Source organism: Balaenoptera musculus, chromosome 2 (genome assembly GCF_009873245.2).
Source record: "Balaenoptera musculus isolate JJ_BM4_2016_0621 chromosome 2, mBalMus1.pri.v3, whole genome shotgun sequence".
NCBI classification, from domain to species: Eukaryota; Metazoa; Chordata; class Mammalia; order Artiodactyla; family Balaenopteridae; genus Balaenoptera; species Balaenoptera musculus.
Window position 1 is genome coordinate 95,277,718 of NC_045786.1, and position 27,872 is coordinate 95,305,589.

The following is a 27,872-nucleotide window of genomic DNA, read 5'->3' on the forward strand; positions in this document are numbered from 1 at the left end:
CAGGACTCTGACGAGCTGCATTTTGGTCCTGGGATCATTTTCTAGAGAGAAAAAGAGCCAAGGGGTAGTGAGAGAGTGCAGAACGTGTGTCCACATGGAAGGAAACTGCAAAGGCAGGAGAAGGCAAGGATGGCCGGGAAGAGGCAGGAAGTGAGGGGAGTACAGCACATGGAAGATTTAATTCAACTGAAACTCCAGGTCCTAGGGCGGAACAGGTTAAAAAGAGCAGACATCTCCGCTATCTTGGTTCCAGAGTGGAAAGGAAACACTGGGTGTAGCTCCCCAGGGAGGGGGGAGTGAATTAACTGTTCACTTGGGGGCTGTGCATTAATTAGTGAGGCCCCCCCCCGCCAGGGCCCATTTAGTGGATGACCTCATCCAGGGCTCTAAGCTATCCCCTGGAGGCTTCAATGAGTGAATGCACCCCCACAAAGATGGACAATTTATCATCTTTTTCCAGGGTGGAATCAAGCCTTGCCAATAATGAGCAGGTAGACACACCGATGCTTAAAAGAAAATGATTCCCCCTGGAGATCCAGCTTTCTACTCTGCACCCCTGAGCCTCACTTTTATATATGATTTTAGGAGTGTTTAGAAGAGTTGACATACACCTCGCCTGAAGCAAAAGAAAAAAAAAAAAAGAATTCTCACTGTTTTTTGTCTGTTTTTTGGGTGGAAATGGGGTGGGAAGGGGTCTATGAAGTCACCTGAACTATCATCGCTGGATCAGCTTTGTTCTGAGCTCATGCCTCTGCACGCTTCGAACAAATAGGGTCTCTTGTTTGTTTGTGAGAGCAGACACTTGGCAAGTCTATATATGCAGAGAGAACATCATTTAGTTTTACGTTTGCACACACACTCCTGCTTTCTGACTTGGCCTAATTCATTAACACAGTTTGCAGAAAGCTCCATAACACAAGATTTGACTTTAATGTTAATGTTCTAATGATGAGAGCCAAAAAAAAAAAAAAAGTTGTCACCCCATGTATACCCTCTAGGGCTGATGTTTACACTGTCTAAATTTACAAAACAAATAAGTAAACAAACAACACATACAGATAGACCACAGATAAGTATTCCTTACATAAAAGAGGAACAAGGAGGATTTCCGCTTCCAGTCTGGGATCGTTAGTCCCCTCACCCCACTCCTCCAACTGAAAAGTAGTAGATGTTATAATCACGTTAGTTTTTATGTTGAATAAAGCTTAGTTTTAAATAACTTGTAACTTTATCATAGTATGTACAGTCTACTGCTGGTTTCTTCCCCACTCTTCAGGGCCAGATTTTAAAACCTCATTCATAAAGAGGAGGTGGTGCCTTTGCCAGAGAACACCGGTACCTTCTCCTAACACATTATGTCAGGGCACCAGGTAGAAGAGCAAATTCTGAAATGCAAGCACCTCTTTCATTGTTTAAATTTATTTGTGCACCTTCATCATAAATTTGTTTAATATAAAACAAACAAATCCTTGATGAGGGTTTAACAGGGTTTTCAACATCTGTGCAGATAAATGTAATTTATTTCTAAAGAAGAAAAAGCAGTTTAGAGCATGCCATGAGAACTGCTTTTAACAACATTTTTGTCTAAAATGTGTGTGTGTGTGTGTGTGTGTGTGTGTGTATCAAGACAACTGCAGTGGTTCCAAATCATTCTATTTTACTCATGAAACCTGCATGGTGAATTTTATACTGGAACAGAAGTTTGCCTGATACCGCCTTACTGTTTCATCTTCTTCCTCTTTCTTTTTTGTTTAATGCAACCTGCAACAGAGCTAAAATCCATGCCTGAACCCGACATGTTTGTGTCCTTCAAAAGGAAAGGCGGTAGGCAGATTTCTGCAAATCTTCTTAGGTACAAAATGAACAAAGTACAAATGGTATATTTAGTCTTTTGAAAGAACCAAGCAATGTATATAACTTGAAGGTGTTTGTAAAAGTTACATTTTTACTAATATTTCCAAACACATTCAACATTATAAAGAATATTATGTTTTGTCAACATGAGGGCAAATATTTTACTAAGTACATTTTTGGGTATGGATTAATTTTTTACCTTCCTAAAAGATAGGTTTATAATGAATTTACTGATGTTTTCCTTTAGATTGAAATTTGGTTTGCAGTAGAAAAAGTGAATAAATGAAAGTGAACAAATACAAAACTTCTTTTATTTTGCTTACTTGAAAATTGCTCTAGGTTTACTTTTGGTACACTTAATTCATTCAAAGCCGAACAATCCTAATGCCTAAATTATTTGAGTGTTATAGAATTATGCGGTATAAAATGCAGATACAAAGCAGGGTCCAGAATGTGCTTTTGAAAAATTTTACTCATAAAAATACTGACTACCATACATACTGACAACTAGTTACGTTTAAAAATAAACTCTTGTCAAGGCTGGCACCCAGCTTCAGTCGTCTGCCCTCAGCCCCCAATCCAAAGAAGGAGTGTGGTTTCCAGACACAATGTAACTAATGCTTTTAAATGAGATAAATGGAAAATGTTTGGTGTTCAAATAAGTATTATAGAAAGAGGAAATTCTCATCAAGTATATTTTTTTCAGCTTGGCTTACTGCCATAGAAGTCAGGAAACCATAAAAACTGGACAAAACAAACGCAGGCTCCCAGCAAGGTCTGCCCTTGCAGGTGAGAGCGAAAATCTAGTTGCAGCCTTCATGATTTTGGCTTTGCTGGGACTGTGCTAGCTTATTCCATGACAGTAACGCCACCCCGGGTATCTGTGAGTGTACATGAAGAGAAAGGGGGAGGGAGAGAGAATGAATGGAGGCTTACCAAAAAAAAAAAAAAAAAAAGAGGGCGATTCAGTAACTGGGAGGAGAATTGAAAAATCACACCTTTCAGTCTCCACATTTTTTCTTTTGTTCAGTATATAAGGAGAAACCATCCGGAAGGAAGAAAGATTATGACTATCTATAAACTAACTGTTTGACAGAGACAGAAATGCTGATAATGAGTGGGCTGTGTCTGTAGTTCTTGGCTGTTCACATGAGCAAAAGGGATGAAGGAAAACAGAAACTCTTGATATGTTTGTCTAAAGAGGTAGTGGTGTGACCACGGGCAGCGAGAGTTCAGCTGAAGTTCAGGGCAGATGCTGCCAGGAGTTTACACCGCAGGAAAGTGAAATTGCTTCCGGATTCACCTTTTCCTCCCAGCTTCTCTTCCAGGACCATCAGGGTGAAGCAGTGCTATGGCATAAGGTGACGATGTCGGTGGGGAAACAGGCGTGGAGCAGGATACCCCTTTCCCGATTACAGTCCAGCTCCTGGATAAATCCGTACCAGTAGATGACTAAGCCCGGCCCAAACCTGCAAAAACATGAGAAAGTGACACGCACACATAGTATAGCAACATAGTTCCAGAACACGGTGATCTTGGATAAGATGATGAAATGACTTCATTGTATGGAGTTTTTGTTTCGGGTGCTACGATGATGACTGAAAGTAGCTGAACTTACACCAAAGAGCTTATTTCATGCGCGTGTCACCGCCTTGGACGGATTTGTTACCTGTCTTTCAAGGAACCTGAACGATTTCACTACTCTAATTACCTCTCAGTCAGGTGTTGTGACGACTTAGCTGATGAAGGACAAAAGCAGAGTCGAAACAGCATTGATTTGGGGAGCACGAGGCTTGGGATTTTAGCCTCTTGACACTTAGAGGCACTCTTTTAAAAGTTAAACTTACCTATTTTCAACTAAGGAAAAAAAAAAGGTTTGGAAAATAATTTAAAAAAAATGGAACAGCTCAAGGTCTTCTTCTGGCTATAAGGCTCTATTCACGTACCCATAGGGCCAGAAGTTCCTTCTGTCATTCATTCTTTCTAGTCTTAAAAACAAAAAACAAACCCATATGACAACTGGGATCCTGCAAAGAGTTCTCTCAGCCCCTTCACTCTCTGCATTACAGCCTCTCTAAGCGTGAACATGGCATGAAATTTGGTCGTAGGTTCTCATCACGAAAGTAGGGAATAATGCCACGTAGAGTTCTGAAAAAGTCTAGACAGATGCAGGCTTGAAACCTCAATGTTTCTAAATTGTGCCTCCGAATTATCTCCAATTTGGTTAGCAGCACACTCAGGAAGTAGCCAGCAGGAAGTTGAGACCTCTAGGCTGGGTTCATAACGATGTAATCACTATCAATCACTGTGCGCACAGAGATGTTTTGCACATCAGTTTCACGTTTTTCCTACCGAGAGTACTTAATTAAAGGGCAGCTCTACTTCTGGTGTCGTGTTGCAGGAATTTTACAGTGAAAGCATAAATTATGAACGTTGGGTTAGTAAAAGGATGTCTAAAAACAGAACTGCTTTCTGTATTCTGACATTACAGCAGGCTGAACCGCGCTAGGCCAAAAATGTTTTTCCTTCCATGATTTATTATATGCTGAAGTGTACTTGCCAAACCTAACAGTACAGGATGGGCTGCAAGATACTGTATGCACAGGAACAAGTTCAATTGGATGTCATGGAATAGTTCATTTGGGGATTCACATCAGTAGGGCGGCCAAGCTGTACGCGAGATTAATTAAAACTTTTGCATTCCCTCTATGCAGGGATAGAATCATGAGATGTTGACTCATCAACTGAACTTGTTCTAGGGGACACAGGAGCTGTATAGGACGAGATGCCTTGCAGCACCAGGCGCTGTGACATTTACCTGAATTCAGGGCTAACTGCAAATGCTTTCGTTTCTCAGTATCTCTGGGGAGAGTTTCCTTTGTGGTCAGAAGAATCAGCCACCTAGGGCACGAGGTATTTGGGGCCCCAGTGCTTAAATGCACACCAGGTGAAGCTCACACCTGGACGAGGTCTTGCTTCCATTTTAACCAAGGGTTTCTTAGTAACTTTTAATCACAAACAATTGTCTGCAATGGACACCATTTGGTAACTTGATTTTACAAAGAGCTCTATGACTAGTATCAAATGATCTCAGGTTTGTCAAAACAAGAAGACCTGTGATTCTGAGGACCATGTCTGAGAAGCCTCAGACCTTCCCATCAGTGAAGCAGCCCTCAGTCACAGCCTCAAGAAATCTACTGTTAACCTCAACACATTCCCCTGTTTTTATTACACAGCCACTCTGGAGGCCGTGATGTTCTTTAGAAAGGCGCTCATATTTCTATGAAGGGAGGAAAAAAAAAAAAAAAAGGTGATCTAACCAGTCATGGAAAAGAACAAAAGAATATATAGAGGTCGTAAACAGCAAGCCCAGTGTTTTAAAGATTTAATAAAACAGAAACACATATCACCAGCACTGAGAGAGCAAGGGCAGCCTGCGCTTTCCCTGAATCGTAAGCCAAAAGACACAAAGCAAGAAGGCTCTTTACGAAAATGGCATTTTCTAGGCATGAAAGTCAGGCTGCCGAACATCTCAATGACCCAGAAAGTGGACTTGTTTCACCTGTGAGGCAACACATGAAATCAGCAACTGGAAAAGGTTTTGCAAGATTGTGAAGCTAAACATTTCATGTAGTGGTTCACTTAGGAGGACTCTCTGAAGGTAGCAACACAGATTTATGAACTGTTTTTAGTATATATGAGAAATGACTCCTAATAAGGCTCTACCCTCTATCTAAGTCATTGTTCCCTAGCTTTGGGGTGAAATTATATTTACTTGGGCAATACCAGCTCTCTCGTATGACCCAAAAGCTCTGATTGACAATATGTGCTTAATTAGTTAAAAACGAGGAAATACGACTCCCTTTGTAAATAGAGATTGGTAGACGGAGGCTTTCAAACTATGTAGTCTTTGAATGACAAAAATAATGAGGACTTTAGAGGGTTACAAGTTTGGAAATTTAACGGGAGACCAAGACCTGGCCTTGTTCCCAATACCTTGAGTGCATTTCTGACGTTTCTCCAACAGCTGAGGATCCAGAGATTATCAGATGCTGGCAAATTAACCTTTCAGCAACTTGGCTGTTGATGAAGAGGCTGACCGCATTAGGCAACATTACATGATCCATTCCTCCATTATCGGAACCGGCAGAAGGGAACATGTAGGCTGATAATTTGAAAAATCAAGCAACCCATCTCTAGTATTTCCTTCTGAAAAGCTGTGAAACAGGGAGTAAACAAGACCTAGGAAATTTTTATATTGGTCAAGTACATGCTGATGGGCCTAGAGACTTCACCTTTTTGATGCCTACTTCCATTTATTGTGGCACTACTGGACAAGAATGAGATCACTGGGAAGGCAAACATAACCTTTGTGACCAATAAAAATCAAAGAGTCTATTCACAGAATTTAAAAGAAAACAGAGTCCTTGGATCTGAGCAAATGTGCAAAGCAGAGGGTTGGTCTGCTACTGGGATTGCAGCCCTCCCTACCAGGCTGGAGACACTCAGTAATGGGATGTATATGGATATCTGAATTGACTGTGTAAACACATTTCAAGGTTGACTATAATTTGAAGGTTACTATACTCATGGTCAAGTAATAAGATCAAAGACTCCAAATGGATTTTAAAAACTCCTGTGGAGCAGAGCCTGGAATGTAAGTGACTCTTGAACAAGTAATTCTGCTTGCAAATAAAATACCACCAAATTAGCAACAATAACAAATACCTCTTGAAAAAATGGGAGGTGAAAGTCAAGAGCCATGACAGACCTTGAGGGTATGAAAGATAAAGCTCCTCATAAATAATGACAACCTTATAAATGAGTTTGAAATGTGTTTCTCTGGTTTCCTTCCATTTTAGAGTATTTAGAGAAATTAAGCAGGAGACTGTGGAATGAAAGCTGGGCACCCTTTTGTGGTTTTTGTGCACAGTTGTCTCCCAGAGATTACACGTTTCATCCTTTGTCTCTTTGCTACGTTGTGACCCTTTTGAGGGCAATGACCATGTTTTATTTACATTGTGCCCGCTAGGGCTAGCACAGTACCTGGAACATGACAGATACCCTCAAGAACAAGATGGAGAACACAGAGTTAATAATAGGATCAGACAGCTTTGTTGCACTGGTTACTGAATCAGTGGCAGCCTAGAGATGGGCAAGATGGAAGGACTAGGCTATTGCCATGGTTTGGCATTTTTTTTTTTTTAAATTATTTATTTATTTATGGCTGTGTTTGGTCTTCGTTTCTGTGCGAGGCCCTCCCCTAGTTGTGGCAGGCGGGGGCCACTCTTCACCGCGGTGCACAGGCCTCTCACTATCGCGGCCTCTCCCGTTGCGAAGCACAGGCTCCAGACGCACAGGCTCAGCAATTGTGGGTCACGGGCCCAATTGCTCCGCGGCATGTGGGATCCTCCCAGACCAGGGCTCGAACCCGTGTCCCCTGCATTGGCAGGCAGACTCTCAACCACTGCGCCACCAGGGAAGCCCGGTTTGGCATTTTTATTAGTGAGCAGGGTGAGCACCGTAATGGCATACTAACAGATTATAGTGCTAGTAATAATAACAGTTACAACAATGTTAATTATTAACACTTTCATTGCACTTACTACGTGACAGACACTGTTCTAGGCACTTTACACGTATCGATCCATTTAATTCTCAGGTCAGCTCCATGAGGGAGGGAGATACAATTACTGTCCCTATTTTACAAATGAAGAAACTGAGGCACAGAGAAATTAAGTATCTTGCCAAAGGTCTTAGCTAAAAAGTGGAGGAACCTGTTTTGGAACCCAGGACTGGATGGAGGGTCTGTGACTGTCTTGCTATGATGTAGTGATCAGTCTACTAAATATGGTAAAATGGTATTAGACTTTAACCAGAAAAAGAGGGGAAATGCCCTATGAACTGGTTAGACCACACTTAGAGTGTTGTGGAGGGTTCTGGTGTCATATTTTAAGGAGAATATCTCTAGTCTGGAAATGATCCAGAGGAGAACTCTAGGATGTTTGAGGAAGCATTAGATTAACAAAGTATATGTGACCTGGAAATGAGAACTTAGGGTGGTGATACGCTCATTCACCACCTATGGATGTTTACAGTGCTCACGGGAGAAGGAATTAGGTTCCTATTGTAGCTCTTGAGCATAGACCTAGGGCAATGTTTAAAAGTAACCAAGAATCAGATTTTGATTTAACATGAATAACAATCATTGAGTGAGTTTGGAAGTGGATCTTTCCTCAGTCAAGCCTTCGGATGAGACCACAGACCCTGAGCCAATAACTAAAATGCTGCATGTGAGAGAAGGTGAAGAAGAGGACCCAACAAGCTATACCCGTATTCCTGACCCACAGAAAAAGTGAGATAACAAATGTGTGCTATTTTAAGTCATGTAGTTTTGGGCATTTTTTTAATATAGCAATAGATAACTAATAGATACACCTGCACTACAGACTTGAGTAGTCAAATACCATTCTTCATGTATGCAGTATGGAGAGCCCTGTTGGCTACAGATTGGCTTTTGTCAGTTACACTTGCACCTAGACTTTATAGCAGAAGGGATTACCGAATGAGATTATCAATAAGTAGCAACTCTTCATCAAGGGGAAATCTCAGATACGAAGCAACTCTGTGTTTTTACACTAACAGAGCTTCCTGGCTCCTAACTTAGACTATATACCAATGCCCCTCCCTGCTGCATATCTAGGATGCTGGGGTTATCCAAAGAAGTATAGAAATCATATAATAAAATGAAGAATTCTGCATATTTTCTCAAATTCTGTGGTTTTGGTGTTAGAGTTGGTTATTGGGCTTCTGAAGCTGCAAATAGAGGGTAGAGATAGGGTGTGGGAGGTTGGTTACAGTTGAGGTGACTGCTGACAATTAGGGAAGAGACACTAAAAAAACCCAACCAACTAACCAACCAAACAAACAAACAAATAAAAAACAACAACCCAATTGTAGTAATCCAAGGCTATTTGGTGCTGGGGCAAATAGACTTTGTCAATCTCAACAGGTGCTGAGGACAGCCCAGGAAAAACAAATGCTGGTTTCATTTTGTTCAGTTAAAAAAGGCAGTAAAATCTGTAAGATATTTTTTAAAAAATTGTCACCAAGAATGTTTTAAAAATGGTACTTCAGTGAGTAAATTCTTAGTTTTCCAGAAAAATTTAGCTATCCTCAGATAGTCTCTGAGGTTGTTAGATTATGAATGTTGTACAGAATACGGTACAAGTTATAAAGCAAGTCTTTCTACAGCTCTCTGAGAAACTCAGAGGCACAGACAGGAAATTTGGGCCCCCAAATTAAGGAAGGACTTGGTTATTCTTTCTAAACTATAAAAAAAAATACCCTCCCTTCCTTGCCATGCCTCTACACTATCCTATAACTCAGGAATTACTTGGATGGTAGTTTTACTTATGGAGAAAAGAGAAGACTATTAACTTTCTATTGTTAAGACTTCTCCTTGAGGCACCTTCTTCAGAGAGGTTGAAATGAAAGATAAATGCAGGAATTTTGAGATTTCCAATCACATATTAGATATCATTTTGCTAAATTAGCCCCCAAAACCAACTCCCTGGTTGGTTTCCTGAAGCCTGTTTAGCTTCTATGTCTCCAGAGATTTCAGAGGGCACTTGACCAGACATTATATCTATAAAGATGCTGTCTTAATACAAATAAAGTGATTCTAATATCCAACAGCAAAAAGGTAACTTTTACTGCACACTCATTATGTGGCAGGCAGTGCTTCAAGCACTTTTACATGTACAGACTAATTTGATATGCACAAGCCAGCCCCCTATGCAGGAAGTGGGGGGGGGAAACAAACAAACAAACAAACAAAAAACACACTGTGATTATCCCCATTTCACAGATGAAAAAACTGAGGCACTAAGATGGTTAGGCTTCGAACCTAAGCAGTCTGGCTCTATGGCTTGTGCTTGTAACCAATACATTATACTGTCTCTCATTATGCCTTGTATTTACACAGCAATTTGTAACAGTCATTCACCTTTGAAAAAATATTTACAACACCTGGAAATGAGAGAGGAGCAGGGGCCTGGAAGGCAGGTGACTAATCGAAAGTTCAGTGTATGCGTTGGAATTCACCTGTCCTACAGGAATAATTCTTCAAGTATGGAGTCAATAGCTTCATACTAAAAAGTTTATCTAGCTACTCTTTTAGGTTTAAGTGTCACCACGTTTAGGAAGTATATGTAAAGCAACGTACAATTCAGGTGAAAGAAATTAAAGTGACTGCATTCGAGGGAGCATATTTGAAGCATTTGACAATCAGGTGGAAGTAAGCTGGGGAATGAGAATCATAGCCTGTTCATATAAATGGAAATAAACAGCTGGAATAAGTTATGAGGAAAACTGAGGGAAGCAATGGGTCTGAGTGTGTCAGGTGGAGATTTGTTTTCCCAGAAAAGAAGGTTCAGACTTGCTAAACAGGGTTGATACGGTGAACTCCAAAGGCCCATGTTTGCTCCTAAAATCCTTCTAGTACAGAGATGTAGCTCATATTTGTGCAATTAACTTGGCTTATCAATGTTTTCAGCTCCAGGAGAAAATAACTACGTATTTAAAAAAAAATCAATACAATTTTCCATCTCTTTTGATAACATGAAGGTGAAGGGTGGTGGAAGACTCATATCCTATTATACAATTTGCCTTTCTACATAGAATAAGAGAAAACTCATGAGACTGATCATATACTTCTCAATGAGCTACGTTACCATTTTTACATAAAAAAGGATTCTAATGCACCAGGGTTCTACAATATAAATCTGGATCAAGTCAATAGAACAAACAATTTTCATTTGAAGGATGACAAGAGGACCATGGAATGATCTGATGATTTTAGTAAAGTTTCTTGTTCTTGAAGGTCTTCATCAAACAATAAAAATAAAACCTAGCTGTATTGATTCAAATCTTTGTTTCCAACCCAAATCTTATTTTTCAATTCATAAGCAAATAGAAAACTCCTCTCCAAAAGAGGAATAGCAGAGAATCCTTTTTTTAAATTTTTTTTATCTCTCATTTTGAGTTGCTGTGTGGGGTCTGGGATATCTTCTGAGGATGTGTGCAGACATGTGGCTGCTGGAAGTCAATTGTTTCACCATCAAAAAGACTTGCATGTGGTTTTCATGAAGAACGCATTCTCAAACACACAGTTCAGGATGAAGGAGAAATATAAAACATCTTGTAATTGTTTTAAAATAAACTCTTATACTGTTTATTTAGTTTTAATCTGCGTGTTGTAGATTGGTTATGCACTTGTTAATCACTGTCGTATGTATCTCTAGACAGAGTTGTAAATAACTTTTCAGTCCAAGTGAAATATGCTTGCACATGTTTATATGCAAAGTATGTGTGTATTTATACCTGTGTATAAATATGTGTACAATAATAATAGATTAGTGATCATGCAATGTAGCGTCCTAAGGTTCTGGCACTACGGTCAATTTCATATACAAGGCAAATATTCTTTTTTGGTAATATATAGAGATGAAGTAAAAATATAAATTGATTGTTTCATTTGCTTCTTTTGCTTGGCAGCTCTGTGTTTGCAAATTGAAATGACTAAAGGAAGAGAATCCTAGTTACGAATATTCTTGTTCAATTCATGGATCTTGGTTAGTAAAATTGCAACTCTCTTTGTAACATCAACTCACTGTCTATAATTTTGAAAACGAAAAAGCGAAATATATGAGAAATACTGATTCACCCTTGGCCTTTATGCCACATAGAAAATAAACAGAAAATACATTATTTTGAAGAAAATTTAAAATGTATATAAATACACAACCACAACCACCTGAAATTCTCCCTGGTGTTTATACAACTCGGCATTTTCATGTCTAACATTAAATTGCCTGGAAAAGTGCTTAATTTCCACTCCACTTTGTCCTGTGTTGGAAATTCTTAGATGCTATACTAACAGTCTTTCCAGCCTATAGTAAATCTCTTCTCCAAAGAGAAAAACTGAGGTAGGCAGGATAGAAAACAAAGGAGGAAGCTTTTTTATATTTAATCTGTTGTCTTTAATATCTGTTTTCTTGGAGAAACACTAACCCCTGGCATTGAGGCAGGCTCTCTGCATGTGCCCATTAAGGGTCTACATGTAAGCCTGCATATTCATCCTGCGTGGAGCACAAGTCACACAAGAAAGGATATTCTTCTCCTTTAGATACTTACAATTCAAATTTTAATAATGTAGAACTATTCACATTTAAGTGTAAAATATAAGTTATCAATTGAATAATAAAATAATAATAAACGAACAAAGTGCCAAAAGGTTCACAGCGAAAGAATAATTAGAACAATAACATGGTGTTCTAGAAGTTTTCCTAGACAAGGTGAGTTCCCAGCTATGCTGCATTTATTCATACAATGGCCCTTTTAATTTTCTCCATTATACACACATGTTTTTTGAGGGAAGAATGAAGACTGGGGTTAGGGGTCCCAAGAGATGTAGAGGGATGGCAGAATCAGAAGCATATTGAGACGATTTCATTGTAAAACTAGAGAATGAGTTTAAGTATGATAGCCCTGTTTCTTTGTTTCAAACGAGGATGTGTAGAGTGGACAGTACACATCCTCAAATGGGAAGAAGAGAGAAACACCAAATGCAGTGAAAGAGACCGAAACCATAAAAATCACAAAGTACCCAAGGTCGTATTTACTTTGAAAAACACTTAAGTACTAAGAGTGAGAGAACACTTCAGGCGGACCTTGGGTGCAAATCATATCTATCTCCCTAGAATTTATACCCCAGCCTTTTTCCAAAAGTTGGGGTAGTTTACAAAATTGGTTGTGTGAATTATTACATGTTTTCTCAGTTATTTCCCCAGGGAAACATGCCAAAGGCAAACCCATCATTTCAGCTGATTTAGGGTTTGATGCCAGGGGATTTATAATTGATATGACAACCATAATGGAAAGTGATCATCACGCTGGCAACACATGGGCTGCCAGTGTGATAGTCCATTTTGGTGTTTGCCAGTTAGTCAACCAGAGACTTGCTCGGATAAATTTGGAGGTTATTTCTGAACTTTTCATTACCAACTTCCTGAATACTAGAAACCAGAAATGTGTTATAAAATAGAAAAGATTTTATCACATAAACATTGCTTACCCCAAATATATTTTTTTCACGTAGTCTTTTATTATTAGGTAGAGGGGGGATGGGGTCTCTTTTTCCTCGGCTCAGTTCACAGAAGATCACAGGGTAACCCAGAGTTCAGTCAGACATTTATCTCAAGACACAAAGAGATTTATGGGTTCTGGATATATAAAAGTCTGCTTAAAATAAAAAAATTATCGGAATTTTCATACTTGGCAAAGTCAAATAACTAAAGGATTAAGGCTGATACATGTTTGCCCTATAAATCTATCGTTAACCAAATGTAACACAATGCTTCAGGTATGTCAGATCCCAACTTGCTCTAAATGTGTAGTTAAAATTTTCTCTTAATCTCAGTAAATATTTCACGATAAGGAGAATCTCTCTGGCTAACCATCACAGTCCTCAAAAGCAAACCTCCCAATTTTACAGATCCATAAAGGCAAATACTGGAAAGAGGAGAAAAAAATTAGAAGGTAGAACCATCTAGGTCATTAGGAAAAATGGTCAGGTAAGGAAAAACAATTTAAAAAATACGGTTCTTAGAAAAAAATAAAATAGAGATAATCCAGCCTTGCAGTTATTAAACAAACACTTCTAGAATGCAAGCTCCATGAGGACAGCTTGTATATTTCAGCACACACAGGAGTCAGCCACTAAATATTGCATGAACGAATACCACTATAGAGCCCCTGCCTCAGGAGAGGCTGTGAATGCTATCATGCATTTGGAAAAAAAAAAATCTTTTGCTGATAACTCTCCACCATGTAGGGAAGAAAAGTCATTTTTAAAGGTGAGAAAACGAGCCTTAAAAATATGCCCAAGTTGCACACTGAAGAGCTAGCTCCCCCCGGGGCTATTAGGAATCTCTGCTTTCCAGGTTGTTACGGGGGAGATGACGCCGTGTTCTAAAAGCTGGGAGGCAACACGAGTACTGTTCCCTAGAAGGGACACTCCTGGTGAGGTGGGTAGGAATTAAACTGCTAGGAAGAAAAACTAAGGACTTGGGAGCCAATCACTGCACACAGGTGGCTCTCTCTTCCTTGAAATACAATCAGTTCAGGTAGGCTTTTGTTTACAGTAGCTTTTATCTAGAAGATAAGGTTGTAAAAACGTCAATCAAAATGAAGTACTACTGTTCCTGGCCATATCTCAGCAGGTTCATCTGTTTTATTTCTTCCTCCCTTTCCAAATACCTTAAGGTGTTTAAGATGAGTGAAAGAGATATCAAACTATTAAAGTGAACTGTGTTTGTATGACACACGGATTTGCACCCCATGAACCACAAATACCATCCCTACGGTGCCTGAGCATTCCCAGGTTCAGGGGGAGCCTGTGTTCCTATTGCTTTGCTTTTCGATCACATATAAACTTTACAAAATGATCTTTACGCCATTTTCAATAGTGCTCCTTTAAGCAAATGAGGAGTTGATGGCTTCTATATGTTGGTGTGAGGCTTTTAACTTATTTCTACCCTGCCTTTTCCCCCAAAAGGCGTGTATAATAAAATAGCAAAATAGAAATAGAAAATTGAGCTCAGGAAAAGAAGAATGCATTTTACAGTTAAACTGAACTTCGAAGGTCAACTGCACAGTTAACAAAATTTTAAATTTAAGCCCATAAAGATCCTACCTGATTTCATTTTTAACTGCATTACTTATTTAATGCCAGATCCATACAATGAAGCTCTGAGGCAGGGACGTTTCCAAGTGATGAGGGTGACTCTGTTGAGGGAGTGAAAAGGCACACTGGCTCAACTCCAGAGAATAGTTACCAACAGGGCAGTGAGGTGGGTGGGAGAGGCCTGACCATCACGCGCAGACAGACGCATGGGAGGGCAGCTGAACTGGTGGTCACCTGGAAACAGACCTTAAAGCTAGACACAGCCGGCAGGCCCCCTGGGGCTGGATGCAGGTTGTGCTGAGGGTCTGCATGGTGGAAAATATCTTATCTGTCCTTCTTCAGGTTACAAGTCATTCTTCAGGGCTGGGCTTTGTGAGTAATTTTTCTGCTTGATCCCCTTCTAAATACAACTATAGTAAGGCATTCTAGTAAATGTAATGCCCGGTGGTTAACCCATTTCAGACTCAAGTCACCTAGATTCAAAGGATACTTGACTGACTTTGCTCCAGGTTTATCTTGCTGCCATAGTCCCAATCTTTGGAACTGGTAGAAGATACAGACTATTTGATTTTTATTTCTTTGAGGAAAATAACACCGCTGATAATCACACTTATAATAATAGCCATAAACATAATCATAACAGCAGCTGGTACGTACTGAACGATCACCATGTGCCAGCTACTCCTCTAAGCTATTTATACGTATTATCTCATTTAAAACAAAAGCCCTATGAGTAGCAGCCAATAGTAGTACTTACATTTTCATGTTGAGAAAACTGTTCTAAAGCTGTGCTCAACTGACCATAATGATGACGATGAAGAGAATTAACACCTGCATGCTTACCGTGTGCCTAGCGCTGCACTAACCACTTCATGTACGTTATTTCATTTACTACATGCAATAAACCTACGGGGTATGAAGTATTACTAGCGCCATGTTACAAACGAGAAAATAGAGAGGTGAGGCAGCTTACTCATGCGAGGAGATAAAGCTGGAAAGTGATGCAGGTGTTAACTCATGTCCTCTGCGTGCAGGGCTCCCTCCCTGAGTAGCTATGCTACAAGGCCTTCTGCGCTTCAGAGTCCCCCAAACACTCTTCCAAACCCTTAAAACATCACTACCAATGCCATCTCACCACCATGCCAATCTCAAGGTAAGGCTCCTGTCTGTCTAGGTTCAATACAAATGCTTTACTAAAGGATTCGTCCACGCTGGACAAGTCTTTCCTCTTCTATAAAATGTGGAGGCTGGAAGACGTCATCTTTAATGTACCTTTCATTTTTAACTTCCTGTGTCTTCGTTCTCCATCTGTAAAGCAGGTATAATGGAACTTGTATCCTGGAATTCCAGGTGGCTTTGAGAAGAAATAAGCTTCACAGCACTTTGATTTGTTGTTAATTCATTGTTGCTCCCTTACAAAAATTCTGCCCAATAGTGGAATGTAATAAAGAAACCTCCCAACCCTTGTTCCCCTCTCCCCAACCCACGAATGGGTAGATCTATGTCCAGAGGACTGGAAATAGACCCATTAGGAGAAAGAAAACCAGGTCAAATACTAATCCAGGCAGTATTGGGAAGTACTTTATCCAGGGAGAAAACAAGATGAAGAACTGGGTAGGAAGTGTGAGTAAAGCAGAATCAAAACATTTCCTACATTTCTAACTAGACTAGATGCTTCTTGGAGCCAGAAAGCAGGAAAGGCCACATCATACAGTCATTCCTGCCCTTAAAAAGAAAAGCTGATCAGCTTCATGGGACCAGGAGAAACTCTACTTCAAAAGAGACTTGACAAAAAACCCTGATGATGTCAGTGATTTAAATTTTATTTAAATATAGGTTCCTGCTCTTAATGACACAACTCCACTGAGCCTGCTCCCACATTTTGGCCCCAGGTCATCCACTAAGAAGGGCTGCACACATAGATTTCAGAGCAGTACCTTGAGATTTCATTTTACCATCCCAGATACATTTCTTGTTAGACCAAGGGCATTTTGAAGTCTCCCCAAGCTTAACAGTTCATCTTTGTAATAAATGGTTTCAGTATTTTTAAAAAGGGAGAACATAAAAGGAACAACCTTGAGCATTTTTAACTAATATTTAAAGACTCTGGAAACAGGATAAAGGAAACTTCTGACTTAGGAAACAAATGAAGGTTGATATTTGAAACTGTCCTGACAAACTTTTTGGACCCTGAGGCTGGCCTTTGAGGCAGATGGGGTCTTTAGGAAGCTTAGTGGCCAGCACCAGTTTCTAAAGGTGGCCAAACTCTTTGTTTTCTCATGGTTAAGGAAGCTATTTTATCAGATAATTGCAGGAAAAAAATATGAGACTAAGGACAGAATTTTTTTTTAAAGTAACAGGTGAAGGATCACGTGTGAGCGTGGAAAACTGCAGGGCTGGACTCAAAGGAAGGACACACTTTAGTGAACTCTGGGTTCCATTCTTCAGCTAATGGTGGGCAAAACACTTCAGAGTTCTTAAAATACGTTCGCAAATTATACAGTAACATCTGACCCTCAAAACACGTTTTATTTTGACTTGCCAAATAAGGAAACTGAGGTGCTCAGAGGTCGAGTGACTTGTTTAAGATCACATGGGAGCCACGGACAGTGCTGCATGAACCCAGCTCTCCCTCCTTTCTGTGCAGTGCTGCTGTGTGCATGTAAAACCACCTCCCCTGTTTTCCTGGCTGCAGAACAGGGAGCACGGTACCTCCTGCTTTTCTGAAAAGGATGCCATGTTCTGGGGATACAGCGATAACAGGGACACAGTCCCTGTCTTCCAGGGGGCTCTCAGGAGTAAGGGGGATAAGCAGGTTAAAAGGCAGTGTACGGAGGAGACAGATGTTGTAGAACTGTGCAAAAGGCTCTGCAGTGGCCCCAGGCAGGTCAGGGAAGGCTCTGAGCAGAGAGGTAAGGCGACCTTTGGAGGGAATCTGGAAGTCAGGTTTGCTCTCCTCTCGGTAAGAGAGGGAGAATGCTTCAGGCGGAGGGAGAAGCACACACAGACAAATGATGAGAAAAAGCCTGGCGGCTTTGCGGGCAGCACAGAAAAGTTCAGAATAAACAAAGATCATGGGCCTGGCAGAGGACACAGCTGGAAAAGCGCGGTGGGAGCGAGTCTGCTGAGGGCCAGAGGGGCACTGCCTAGCGGACTAAGGTGCCGTGAGGGCCGAGGGGCTGGTACACAAGTGGAGAGCCCGTTCCTCCCCATCCCATGGTACAGGCACACCAGCCCTTTGCCCCAGGCTAATCCTCTTTTATGAAACCCAAATGCCCGGGGCCATGTTTCTGTACGGAATTTGTGAGCTAAATATTTACTTTGTGTAGGGCCAAAGTATCTACTACAGCTCACTTATTTGGGGGTAAACACATTAGAGAAGAGTATACATTAAAACAAATCTCTCCCCTTGCCCACTCTCCCTTTTCCACTCCATACAGAAAAAAGATCGCCTGAAAACTATACTGAGGGCTTAACTTTCCGGAGTCGCTGGGACAAAGTATGTGTATATAAACAGTCACAGCCTAGCTCCACGGGGTCCCTCCAGTTTGTATTCTTTGAGAGGTCTGCGGGCACGAGATGACTGGCCAACAGCTTCCTTAGTGACTTACACAGCAAAACCTTATTTAACTGAACAGGAGTCATTAGCTACATTTTATGAAGATAAGGACTTTCAGGAGTGAGTTCTCATCTGGTTGTTTTTTTTTTTTTTTTTTTTTTTTTTTTTTTTTTTTTTTATCTGGTTGTTTTTTGATTAAAAGCAAGACAAGGGAGAGAGAGAGCTCCACAGAGCCTGCAGTTTTCCTTGACAAACTCAGCGGCTCTGAGTTCGCCCCACGAAGGCCACTGGGGCTGGGGCTGTGGTTTGACTCCATCGAGTTGAAAGCCATCTGTCAATGTGGGGAGGAGTTACGGAGATTATTTTAAACATTTAGTTCAGCTTTTGACTGTCTTCTTTTAGAGGCATTCCTGGCTGCAAACTGCCTCATCCTGGGTGACATAAGACAAGCTATTGAATGAGGTTAGACTAAGGTCCCCACAAACAGAGAGCTGGTCCACCCATGTTGCCATTAGCTGATTAACAGGTGTTTATTTTTAGGGCTTGAACTAACAGGCCATGCTAAGGCCAATGCAAGATGATATTTGAAGTAATCTGTGAGTGCCTCATGCTTGCAAAAGACCTTACGTTTTTGTGTGGTTGCTGATATACCTGAAGTCCTTGTCAGACCGGCAAAATTTCATGTCAAAGATAGAGAAAACCGCACCGCACTACATTACAGAGAGGGCCACTGCAAAAATAGATCCATTATCACTATTTAAAAAAATACTTGTTGAAAGAAAAGGGAAGAAAAATACGACCAACCAGTTATGGCAACTGGTTCAGTCCAAATTCTCATTCAGCGCTAGATACTAAATAATGAAAATTCCTAACATTAGGTCCAATGCCTTGCACAAACAATAACTAGACTTGCTATTTATTTTTGAATGAGACATTATGACTGCAGATATATGCCATTATAAAGCCTACTTGCATGTATGGAATTTATTTTGATTTATGAAATTTATGATTCTAAAGGATTCTGAAGCTAAATGGCAAAATGAACTGGTCTCTCGTTGCCAAACTCTAAGTTTAAAGGATGTTACAATTACATATTTATTTTTATTTGTTTAATGCTTACCTCCCTCATAGACAGTATGTTCCACAAAAGCAATGTCTTGTCTACGTTACCATTACCTGGCATTTAGTGGTATATGGCACATAACAGGTGTCGAATAAAAATTTGTTGAATTAATGAATGGAAAGTAGAAAAGTTACACAGAGGATCTTTGCACAGCTATTTCGCTTAGGTGTAGTCTAGATCTTGAACCTAATGGCATACACAGAATGGGCGGAACAGTTTGAAAAACAGTGCTGTTGTTTGCTTTACTTAATCATTTGCCTTTGTTTACTTGATGAGCTTTCCTACTTCCCCAAGCAGGATAATTGTGGTGCTGAGTGGCACAGTCAGAGGGAAGTTAAAGTGACTGCTTTTCATACTTCACACTTTTTCTTTGAGCTATTTTTTGCTGGAATATTTTTACAGGAAAATGAGCCGGAAACTTCTCTCTTTTAGTTTGGATTTGTCACCTCAGCCTTGTGACATGTAATAGTACAACACTGGCACTCCTTCCTTACCTTCTGGGTTAACACAAATCCACATCTAGCCATACTTCTGAGTGATAACAGCTCTGGGAAAGAGGGATTTAGAATGTAAGACTGGGAAAGATTGCTGGCCACAGTCCCCTGCTGAAGTCTGTGCTTGACACCAAAGAGCAAGGTGCAGTTGTATTTAGACTTCATAGAAAGATATGGAAGATCTTAAGAGCCCCAAAATCCAGTCTGTAAAGCTGTTACATCCACAATCAGATCAGCTAGGTTCCTAACGGGGACACATATGGCAATGTACCACCACCATTTCCAAAGGGAAGCAACCCCTGTGCCTTCTGTCTATTTTCATGATCTATCCAACACAGATCAATCCCTCAGAGCTCCTGACACATTGATAACACCCTTCAGGCTTATTTATGGACCAAGCATTGACTTTACAGAAACAGACTACAGTCACCATTTGAAAGAATTCTTTGATCTCACCTAAGATTATGCACTGGTTCTAGATTGGATCTGTCTTTGGTAGGACTAACAGTCCCCATGTTATATGTTGAAGACTCTTAACTATAATGCCTTCAGGTGGTCAGATGCTGCTTTCAAGCTCTCCAGTACGAGATCAGACGTTTCAGAAGAAGACGGAAATAACAGAAAAAGAAGGATATCACGTATGGGCCATAATTTTAAGAGGAAGTCTGTTAGACTAACAGTGTGATATTCAGACTTTGTCTTAATTTAATGAGAGATGGTTAACAAAAGGGGCTAGTTCTCTGATTGAATCTCGCTTATTTGTTAGAATTAACACCATTCATTCAGCAAGTATAAAACATCGGTAATATAACAACAAAATTTCTCATTTTGCTTAGAGTTACCACTTACAAAGCTGAAACATACCACAACAAACAAAAAAGGTCACAGAAGATTTAGGGTACATATTTCAACGCCTATCTTCTTTTTTTCAATGTGCTTAGCATAACTTGATTAAACTTCATTTATTTAAAATGTTCCTATATTTATTTATTTTAAAGGATTGAACATAATTGCTCAAGAAAATGGTCTGCAATTTTGGAACCCCTCAGCCTGTGTGTGGGTAGGGTCAGTCTCTTTGGGTAACTATACATAAATTACCCAAAGTTAAACGACAGTAGTTATTCAAGGATTTGAGGTACTGGGGACAGTCTAGAGGATACTTCAGCCTCTTCTCTCTTTATATTTTAGGAAACATGAGGAAAAGCAGATTGTTTTATTTTACTAATCTAGATAAGGCTGAAAGGAGGAGAGACCTAGATTAAAGGCCCAAATAACTAAGCTGTAAAGACACTTTCCTTTTTTTCTCAGACATGAGGAAATAGCATCAATTTACATTTATATAGTGCTTTATGCTTTCAAGAAAATGCTGATATGCTGTCCAGGAGGACGAAGTATTTAGGGAAGCTAAGTGAGTCCCCAGAGACTTACTGGCAAGACACTGAGGTTAGGACTGAGATCTGCTGACTTCTAATCCAGGGATGATGGAGGAACCTTGGAAAGTTCTGTTGAACAATTTTACCCTATGGTCCCTATTACATTTATTACTCTTCCAGTTGAGTTAGAATAAAAAGTTAGTCCTTGTATTTTACATCTTATCTTGTGTAGGGAGATAAAAAGATTCATTATTATTATTCAGAGTATTTAAATGCTACAGATTTGATGTAATTGCTAAGCATTATTAAAATACATTTAAGTAATAATTTTGTTTTGAAACTAATTGAGATATTTTACATTTTGATGCCATCACCTCTGACAAGCTACTTCTCACGTTGTACCCACAGGCAAACATTTCAATTCTATAAAATGGGATTTTTGTCAGGCATCCTAAAACATCCGAAGGAAACATTAATTTTTATCCGTCAGGATGTACTAATTAGAGTTTTAAAAATTAAAAAAGAAAAAAATCATGTCTGAGTTCAAACTACTCATTTGTTTTTTTAAAAAATATAATTATCATTATATTTCTTTTTAAATGTAAGGCAACATTTTATCTTTTAGGTAAGTAAAAACATATCGGACTTAGTCCAATTCTACAACAGTAAGTTGCATAATTCCTATCAAAAACTATGAATATAATCACTCTCCTAATTTATTTAGAGAAATATTAAATATATTGTACATATTACCTGATTCTGGTCTTTTGTTATGATTCCTATAGCTATACATTAGGAATGAAATTAAAACAAAAGGACCTGTAATATTTTTCATTACAGACAGAAATCAGTTCTTAAGTGACAAAACTAACTATATCTATAATACAATTAAAATCTAATTTTTCAGAATTAATAAAATGCATAAATATGTATATGATCACAACAGTACTATGGTAAGAACATATCAACTTGTTTAACGTTAATTAACCTAATAGATTTTGGGGAGTTAAATATATTCACTATAATCTTAAGATAGTTCTGGATATAATGAGAAATAGGATATTTAAATAACAAAAGACTGAATAACTTTTAAAATTATGCACAAGTGATTACAGGGAGGTTAAAGGGTAAGGGGGTTAGAAGGTAAAAATATCTGCCTTGGAATGATAGAGAAGTGGTCCTTATATCTTTGCATCATTCCTAATAGCATAGTATCCTTGCTGATGCAAATGAAACTGTGGGTTCAGAGTATGAAACCATAACTACTAATTACTGTGCTGCAATTTCTGAAAAGCGACCACCGTTCAATGGTATTGATGGGAAGGTGGAGGAGGGACACTGGGGGAGATTTCACTGAAGATGTGAAATTTCTATCTGGTTTTAAAGGCTGAGAGGAGAATGTAAGATGGAGAAACATTGAAGGGTATGGACAGGGCAAGGGTAAGAATACAGGCATTTGTGTCTGGTACTTAGGGGCTTCCCTAGAGGTCAGTCTGAAAATCAGTGCAGTGGGCAATAAAAAGAATGAATCTGGAACTCAAGAAAAAGATCTAAATGGATGATACAAATTTGGAAATGAAACAGGCATGGAGATAAGATTTGGCTAGGGGATCAAAGAGAGAGGGGGTCTGAGGATGGAAACCGGGGGTGGGAATGTCAGGGGCTGGTGGAGGAAGGGGAAACAGCCAAGAAGGTTGTGCAGCATGAGAGGCTTCAAAGGGGTAGAAGGAGAATCAGGAAAGAGTGGGATCAGAAAGTCAAGGAGTGGGCTTAACAGTGTCAAAGAGAGGAGAGTGGTCAGACAAGAGAAAGACAAGGGCGTCCGTCTGTGCTGAGTCTGACGAGGAACCACCGCGTGCAGTTACCGTGGAGAGACTGCAGAGATGCAGGGAGGAGAGACCCCAAGTGAAGATGACTCGAAGATGTTCGGTGGCGAAGAAAAGAGCAAACCTAGAGGGAGAGACGGCGGGAGGAGAATGAGAACGGGTCAGAGGTAGGTTGGGCCGCACGTGATGCACTGGTGATCTAAGAGGATCTCATATACACAAAACAATGACCTTCTGGGAGTTGTGTCCATCGACCCAATGAGAAAGACACAAGATCACAATGAGATGAGGGGTCCACTGAGGAGGAGTACATTATACACACGGTGGACAAACGTCTACAACTTTGAAATCTATACATCTAGCACAATATCAGAAATATTAGTTTTAAAAAATAATAGTAAAAAAAGATAAGTAGCACGCTTGTCAGGCAGAGTTAGGAGGAGATAAAGAACGTAACCCAATATGCACCATTTGTTCACACAGGACTAAGAACTTAGATTTTATCTGAAGGAATAAAAAGTTACTTTAAAAATATACACTTTCACCTTTGTTGCCTTGAACTCAAATTAAAAGTGAAATGAACTTTATACTAAGGACGTGCGTGCTAACTTAGAAATACTCCTTATTGTTTTCTCTTACTTGATGAACACTGTCAGAGTTTAACTCTGGAACCTATGGGAAGTCAGCGTTAATAAGCTTTGTACTATGTCAAAATATGTTGTATGTCTCCATGTTTAGTGTTACTTGTTGACGTCAATTTAATGAGGTTTTATGTAGAATTATTAAAGTATTAGCCAATATCATAAAAGGTCTTTCGGCTATATGTGCAACCATTACGAGTAGTCTGGGCTTAGCTGTTTATTTGGTATAAAAGTAAGTCAAACTAACAAACGGAGGGTTAAGTTAAACTTTGGGCAAGCAGTTTCTCAGTTACAATAAATTCTGGGTTCAAGAATTCTGGCATAACTACCAATTCTTTCTGTAAAAACTATTTGAGCTCCTGAGAGGTGCTCAACTTCCACTTAGTTATCTGCACAAGGTAACGGGGACAGTTTCTCCATAAGTCACGGGACAGCCAGTTTTCAAGCTGCAGTGTGTAAAAAGTCCCAAGTCCAATCACTAGCTCAGACTATGATCAGTGACTCTTCTCTGAGCTAAAGTATACATATGCATGTGTGTATCAGTGTCACTTGCACTCATCTGCCTCACAGGTATCCTGGGCCAAGTTTCCCCTTCCATACATGGCTACCCAACTTGCTGGGTTAGTAAGTCATGCACTCCCAGAACATCAGTGGTCATCCAACTTTCTTTCAGATGAATAACCAAAGCCCAGTGGGTCCAAGTGTGTGGCCCGTCAAACTCTTCTCTTAAGAGCAGGGTCCAGAAGAACATCAGAAAAATTACTGAAGTTAGTGGTCATCACTGCTCAGTACCTCTTCTGGCAAAATTACTACAGTTATAATTTTACTATGATGGGAACCCAAGTATACGAGAAGAGCTTTAGCTGTTCTGTGATTGACTTACAGATATTTTCCCTTGGCTGGGTCAATGACCTGGAACTTCCTCCGTATAGCAGTTAATCACTCGCTCCATTCTCAGAAATACACAAAAGAAAGAATCATAGAGGCCCCTTTTAGTGAATCTGTGCAAGCAAACCAGACTTTACAGGATAGGGCCCTGACATTTGGAATCAATGCCAGATCATTCAGAAAGATAACCCAATCTCCTTACAGTCCAAAGAAAGCAGCACTTAACAGTATGTGATGGTTTCACTTGGGTGGGGAAAAATCACCCACCTGAAGTACCAAGAAAGCAGCATGGGAACTGTCTCGAAAATGGTGCCTACAGGAACTCCAGCCTATTTCTACAAGAGTCGCCACGGTGCAACAATTATGTTTATGGGACTGAAGGGAAAGATAGCAGAGGGGAGGAGAGATATCCAGCACATGAAGAAATTGAGAAAGAAAGGAAAGGAGGGACTTACTTACCAAACAGAACCAAAGGGAAAGAGGTGAGATTGGATTACTCAAGATTTAAGCATTGTTTAAGATGAGATCCAACTAAATTCCAATGACAACAAACTTCATGAGAGATTGAGGATTTTAGCCACAGAGTGAGAGATGCTTTTTCACTGCTGAACATTAAATATAATAAGGACAACAGGAAAATTTTGAGCAGACATATTCTTAAGCATACAAGGGCACAAAGACCAGCGTTTGTTGCACCTTGCAGTGATTGTTGCATTCTAGGAACCTGGCAAGAAATTTACATGTGAAGCTCTTCACAGCTGCTGTAAGTAAGTACTGCTTGCTAGACTCTGCTTTTTTCCCCCTGAAATAACTGACTTAACTGCCTAGGTGTCCAAGCTCACCACCATGGCACATGGGCACCACTGGGCTGTGCCAGCCACCACCTCTGCCCCCTCCCCAAGCTACACTGAGGCCTCCCCTAAGCACCGGGCACTCTGCCAGGCACTTCGCATACTTTACCTCCAATCTTTATGTGAGAGTTATTTTTAATCCACATTTTCCAGCAAATTCCAACTTACATTTCCCAAGTGCTCACTATACGTTCCTATGAATCAGGGCTCAAAGGTTCCAGCTCTATTTGGCTCCTAAGTCTATGCCTTGTTTAAACAAGTTGCTCTGCTTTCATCATGCAACAATTTAAAAATAATGAACACTTTGAGGTTTACTAAGTGAAAAAGGTTGCCACCAACTAATTGGGAGAAAGGTACCAATAAGGCATTTCCATTTTGACAAAAATGCCTAAATATTGGACCCCTGGCATATATGAATTTAATCTTAGACTTTTAGGGGAGAATTAGATAATGTACAAATTATACACTGGAACTTGCAAAAAAAAAAAAACTTTTGAATGGCATTAAAAAAAAAAAAAAAAAGGCTTCCCCAATCCCAACATATGTTTTTACACAAATCTGCATGCTCCAATTAATCTGCTGAACTGCTGGTGTACGGCTGGACCGCCTTAATCATCTTTGTAAGTACAATGTGCAATTTGTGGTCTGATTTCTAGCAAGAAAAGTGCACCTAATTTTGGCTCTCCCCATACTTAAACCTATTTTAGAAAATTAGAATTTAACCATAGCTTTACACAGTTTTAAAAAGAAAAACTGTACGCAGCTGCTGACAGGTCATTGATGTTGTAATACTCTGAGTACCCAAGGAGAGATTTTATAGTATTATCCCAATGAATGGCATAAAAGAGACTTGGATTTTAAAAATTCATCTCCACTTGTCAAACATTATTAGGAAAGGAGGAAAAAAATGGAGATTTCTTGGGATGATCTGACACAGCAGCATGTTTTTCTGGTCCACCATGTCTGGCTGGCAGAACTCTTTTCTTCTTTAGTGAAGTAAACAACTGTTTAGTACAATGCTATGTTTGGAACAAGGCAAGTTTTATTTTCTCTTTTAAGCCCTTGGCTAAAGAGAACAGTCTTATGGGAAATGGCTATTGTGTTTACTGTTATTTGATGATGAAATGTCATCTGACTAAAATACTTCTGTAATAAATTATTCCATTCAATATAGCCATCAACAGTTCGGCCGGTTTAAAAATGCAATTTGCATTATAATGCATTGAGAAATCCCTGATGAAAAACCCTTGTATACATTGGTTCATATCAACACACACACAACCGTGCTCGCTCGTGCTCTCTCTCTTTTTCTCTCTCCTGGCTTTAAAGGAGTTGTTTGCAACTTACAATATCACAAAAATTTAAAATCTGAAAATGCCATTACCATTTCACAGCTTAGTACAGAGTCATTTTAAAACAAGAACAAATACGCTGAATTATTAGTTCACTTAGAGAGTGATGATTGACTAGGAGTGAATAAGTGGTATTAAGATGTAGTTTATATCCATTTTCTTATAAAATGTAAATGGCTGTAAACGGCTACGTCATCCCATTTTTGCTGATCTAAGAGAATAACCCCATCCACCCACTTTTGGGAGCCAAGCCTCTCCTCGTAGTTTGTTTTTGCCATACCACTAACTTTTTACTGTGGTGTTTACCCTTGTATGTATTTGGCTTATAAATTATGGGGGATGAGAATTAATTTTATTCTGGGAATTTTTCAATGTCCCTTAAGATCACTGGAGACATCCTTGAAAAACCAGGGTTGGTATTCACTGGCCTAGTGAAAGAAAACCAGCTCCTATTTCTTAATTAGTCTCGTTTTGATCTATGACTACTTCTGGAAGAGGAATTGCTGTTGAAGGAAAAACTGTGTATACTGGCCAATACTCTGCTAACACAAACTGAAAATGTTTTCCTCTAAGGAGAAAACCTTCTGAGGAAATAAGAAGCCATTTTTCTAACGAGGAACGCCTCAAGATGCTGTTTGGAACATGGATGACATTGAGTATGCCGCCTCCCTCACCAAGTAAAATGCTGCGGAGACACGCGCTGTACTGGTCTGCCATTCCCCACAGTGCCTGAGATCTCTGTGAGAACGGGGGACTGGATCTTACGTGTCCCCATGTCCCTAGGGCCAAGCACAGGGCCTGGCACACGGTCTGATGCCCAATAAGTGCTCACGGGTGAAGACACAAAGGAGTAACTGATCTCAATAAAGACCGCTGAGCTGATAATCCAGACTACAGTTCTGTCCAACAGGCCAGTATTCCCAGTCTCATCGTGGCATCACAGCGCCTGGCCTCCAGGCTATATTCTTGAACGTGTACTCCAGCTACTATCTGAACTTTTATAGGGCTGAAATGAATGTTTGTGCTAAATCCCTTGTTACTGCTTTATTTTCAATCATGCAAGAACATGTTTCGGTAGTTTGAAAAGGAATGGATTCAAGATGCAAAATGGGTACCTGCTATTTCTCTAGATGTGTGTGCCATGAACTAATGGTTTATTCTAC

The 27,872-nt window shown here is 39.8% G+C and overlaps 1 protein-coding gene across 3 annotated transcripts in view; it reads right to left on the minus strand.

The window, feature by feature from the left end:
- Nucleotides 1-1,923: 1,923 nt before the first annotated feature.
- The window catches only part of CDIN1 (CDAN1 interacting nuclease 1), a 212,536-nt gene continuing 186,587 nt past the window's right edge, over nucleotides 1,924-27,872 (minus strand). For all 3 annotated transcript variants that reach the window (XM_036840017.1, XM_036840027.1, XM_036840037.1), the window contains one exon: nucleotides 1,924-3,323. In XM_036840017.1, the coding sequence (XP_036695912.1) occupies nucleotides 3,188-3,323 (136 nt within the window). In that variant the 3' untranslated portion in view covers nucleotides 1,924-3,187. The remainder of the gene's footprint in view (nucleotides 3,324-27,872) is intronic.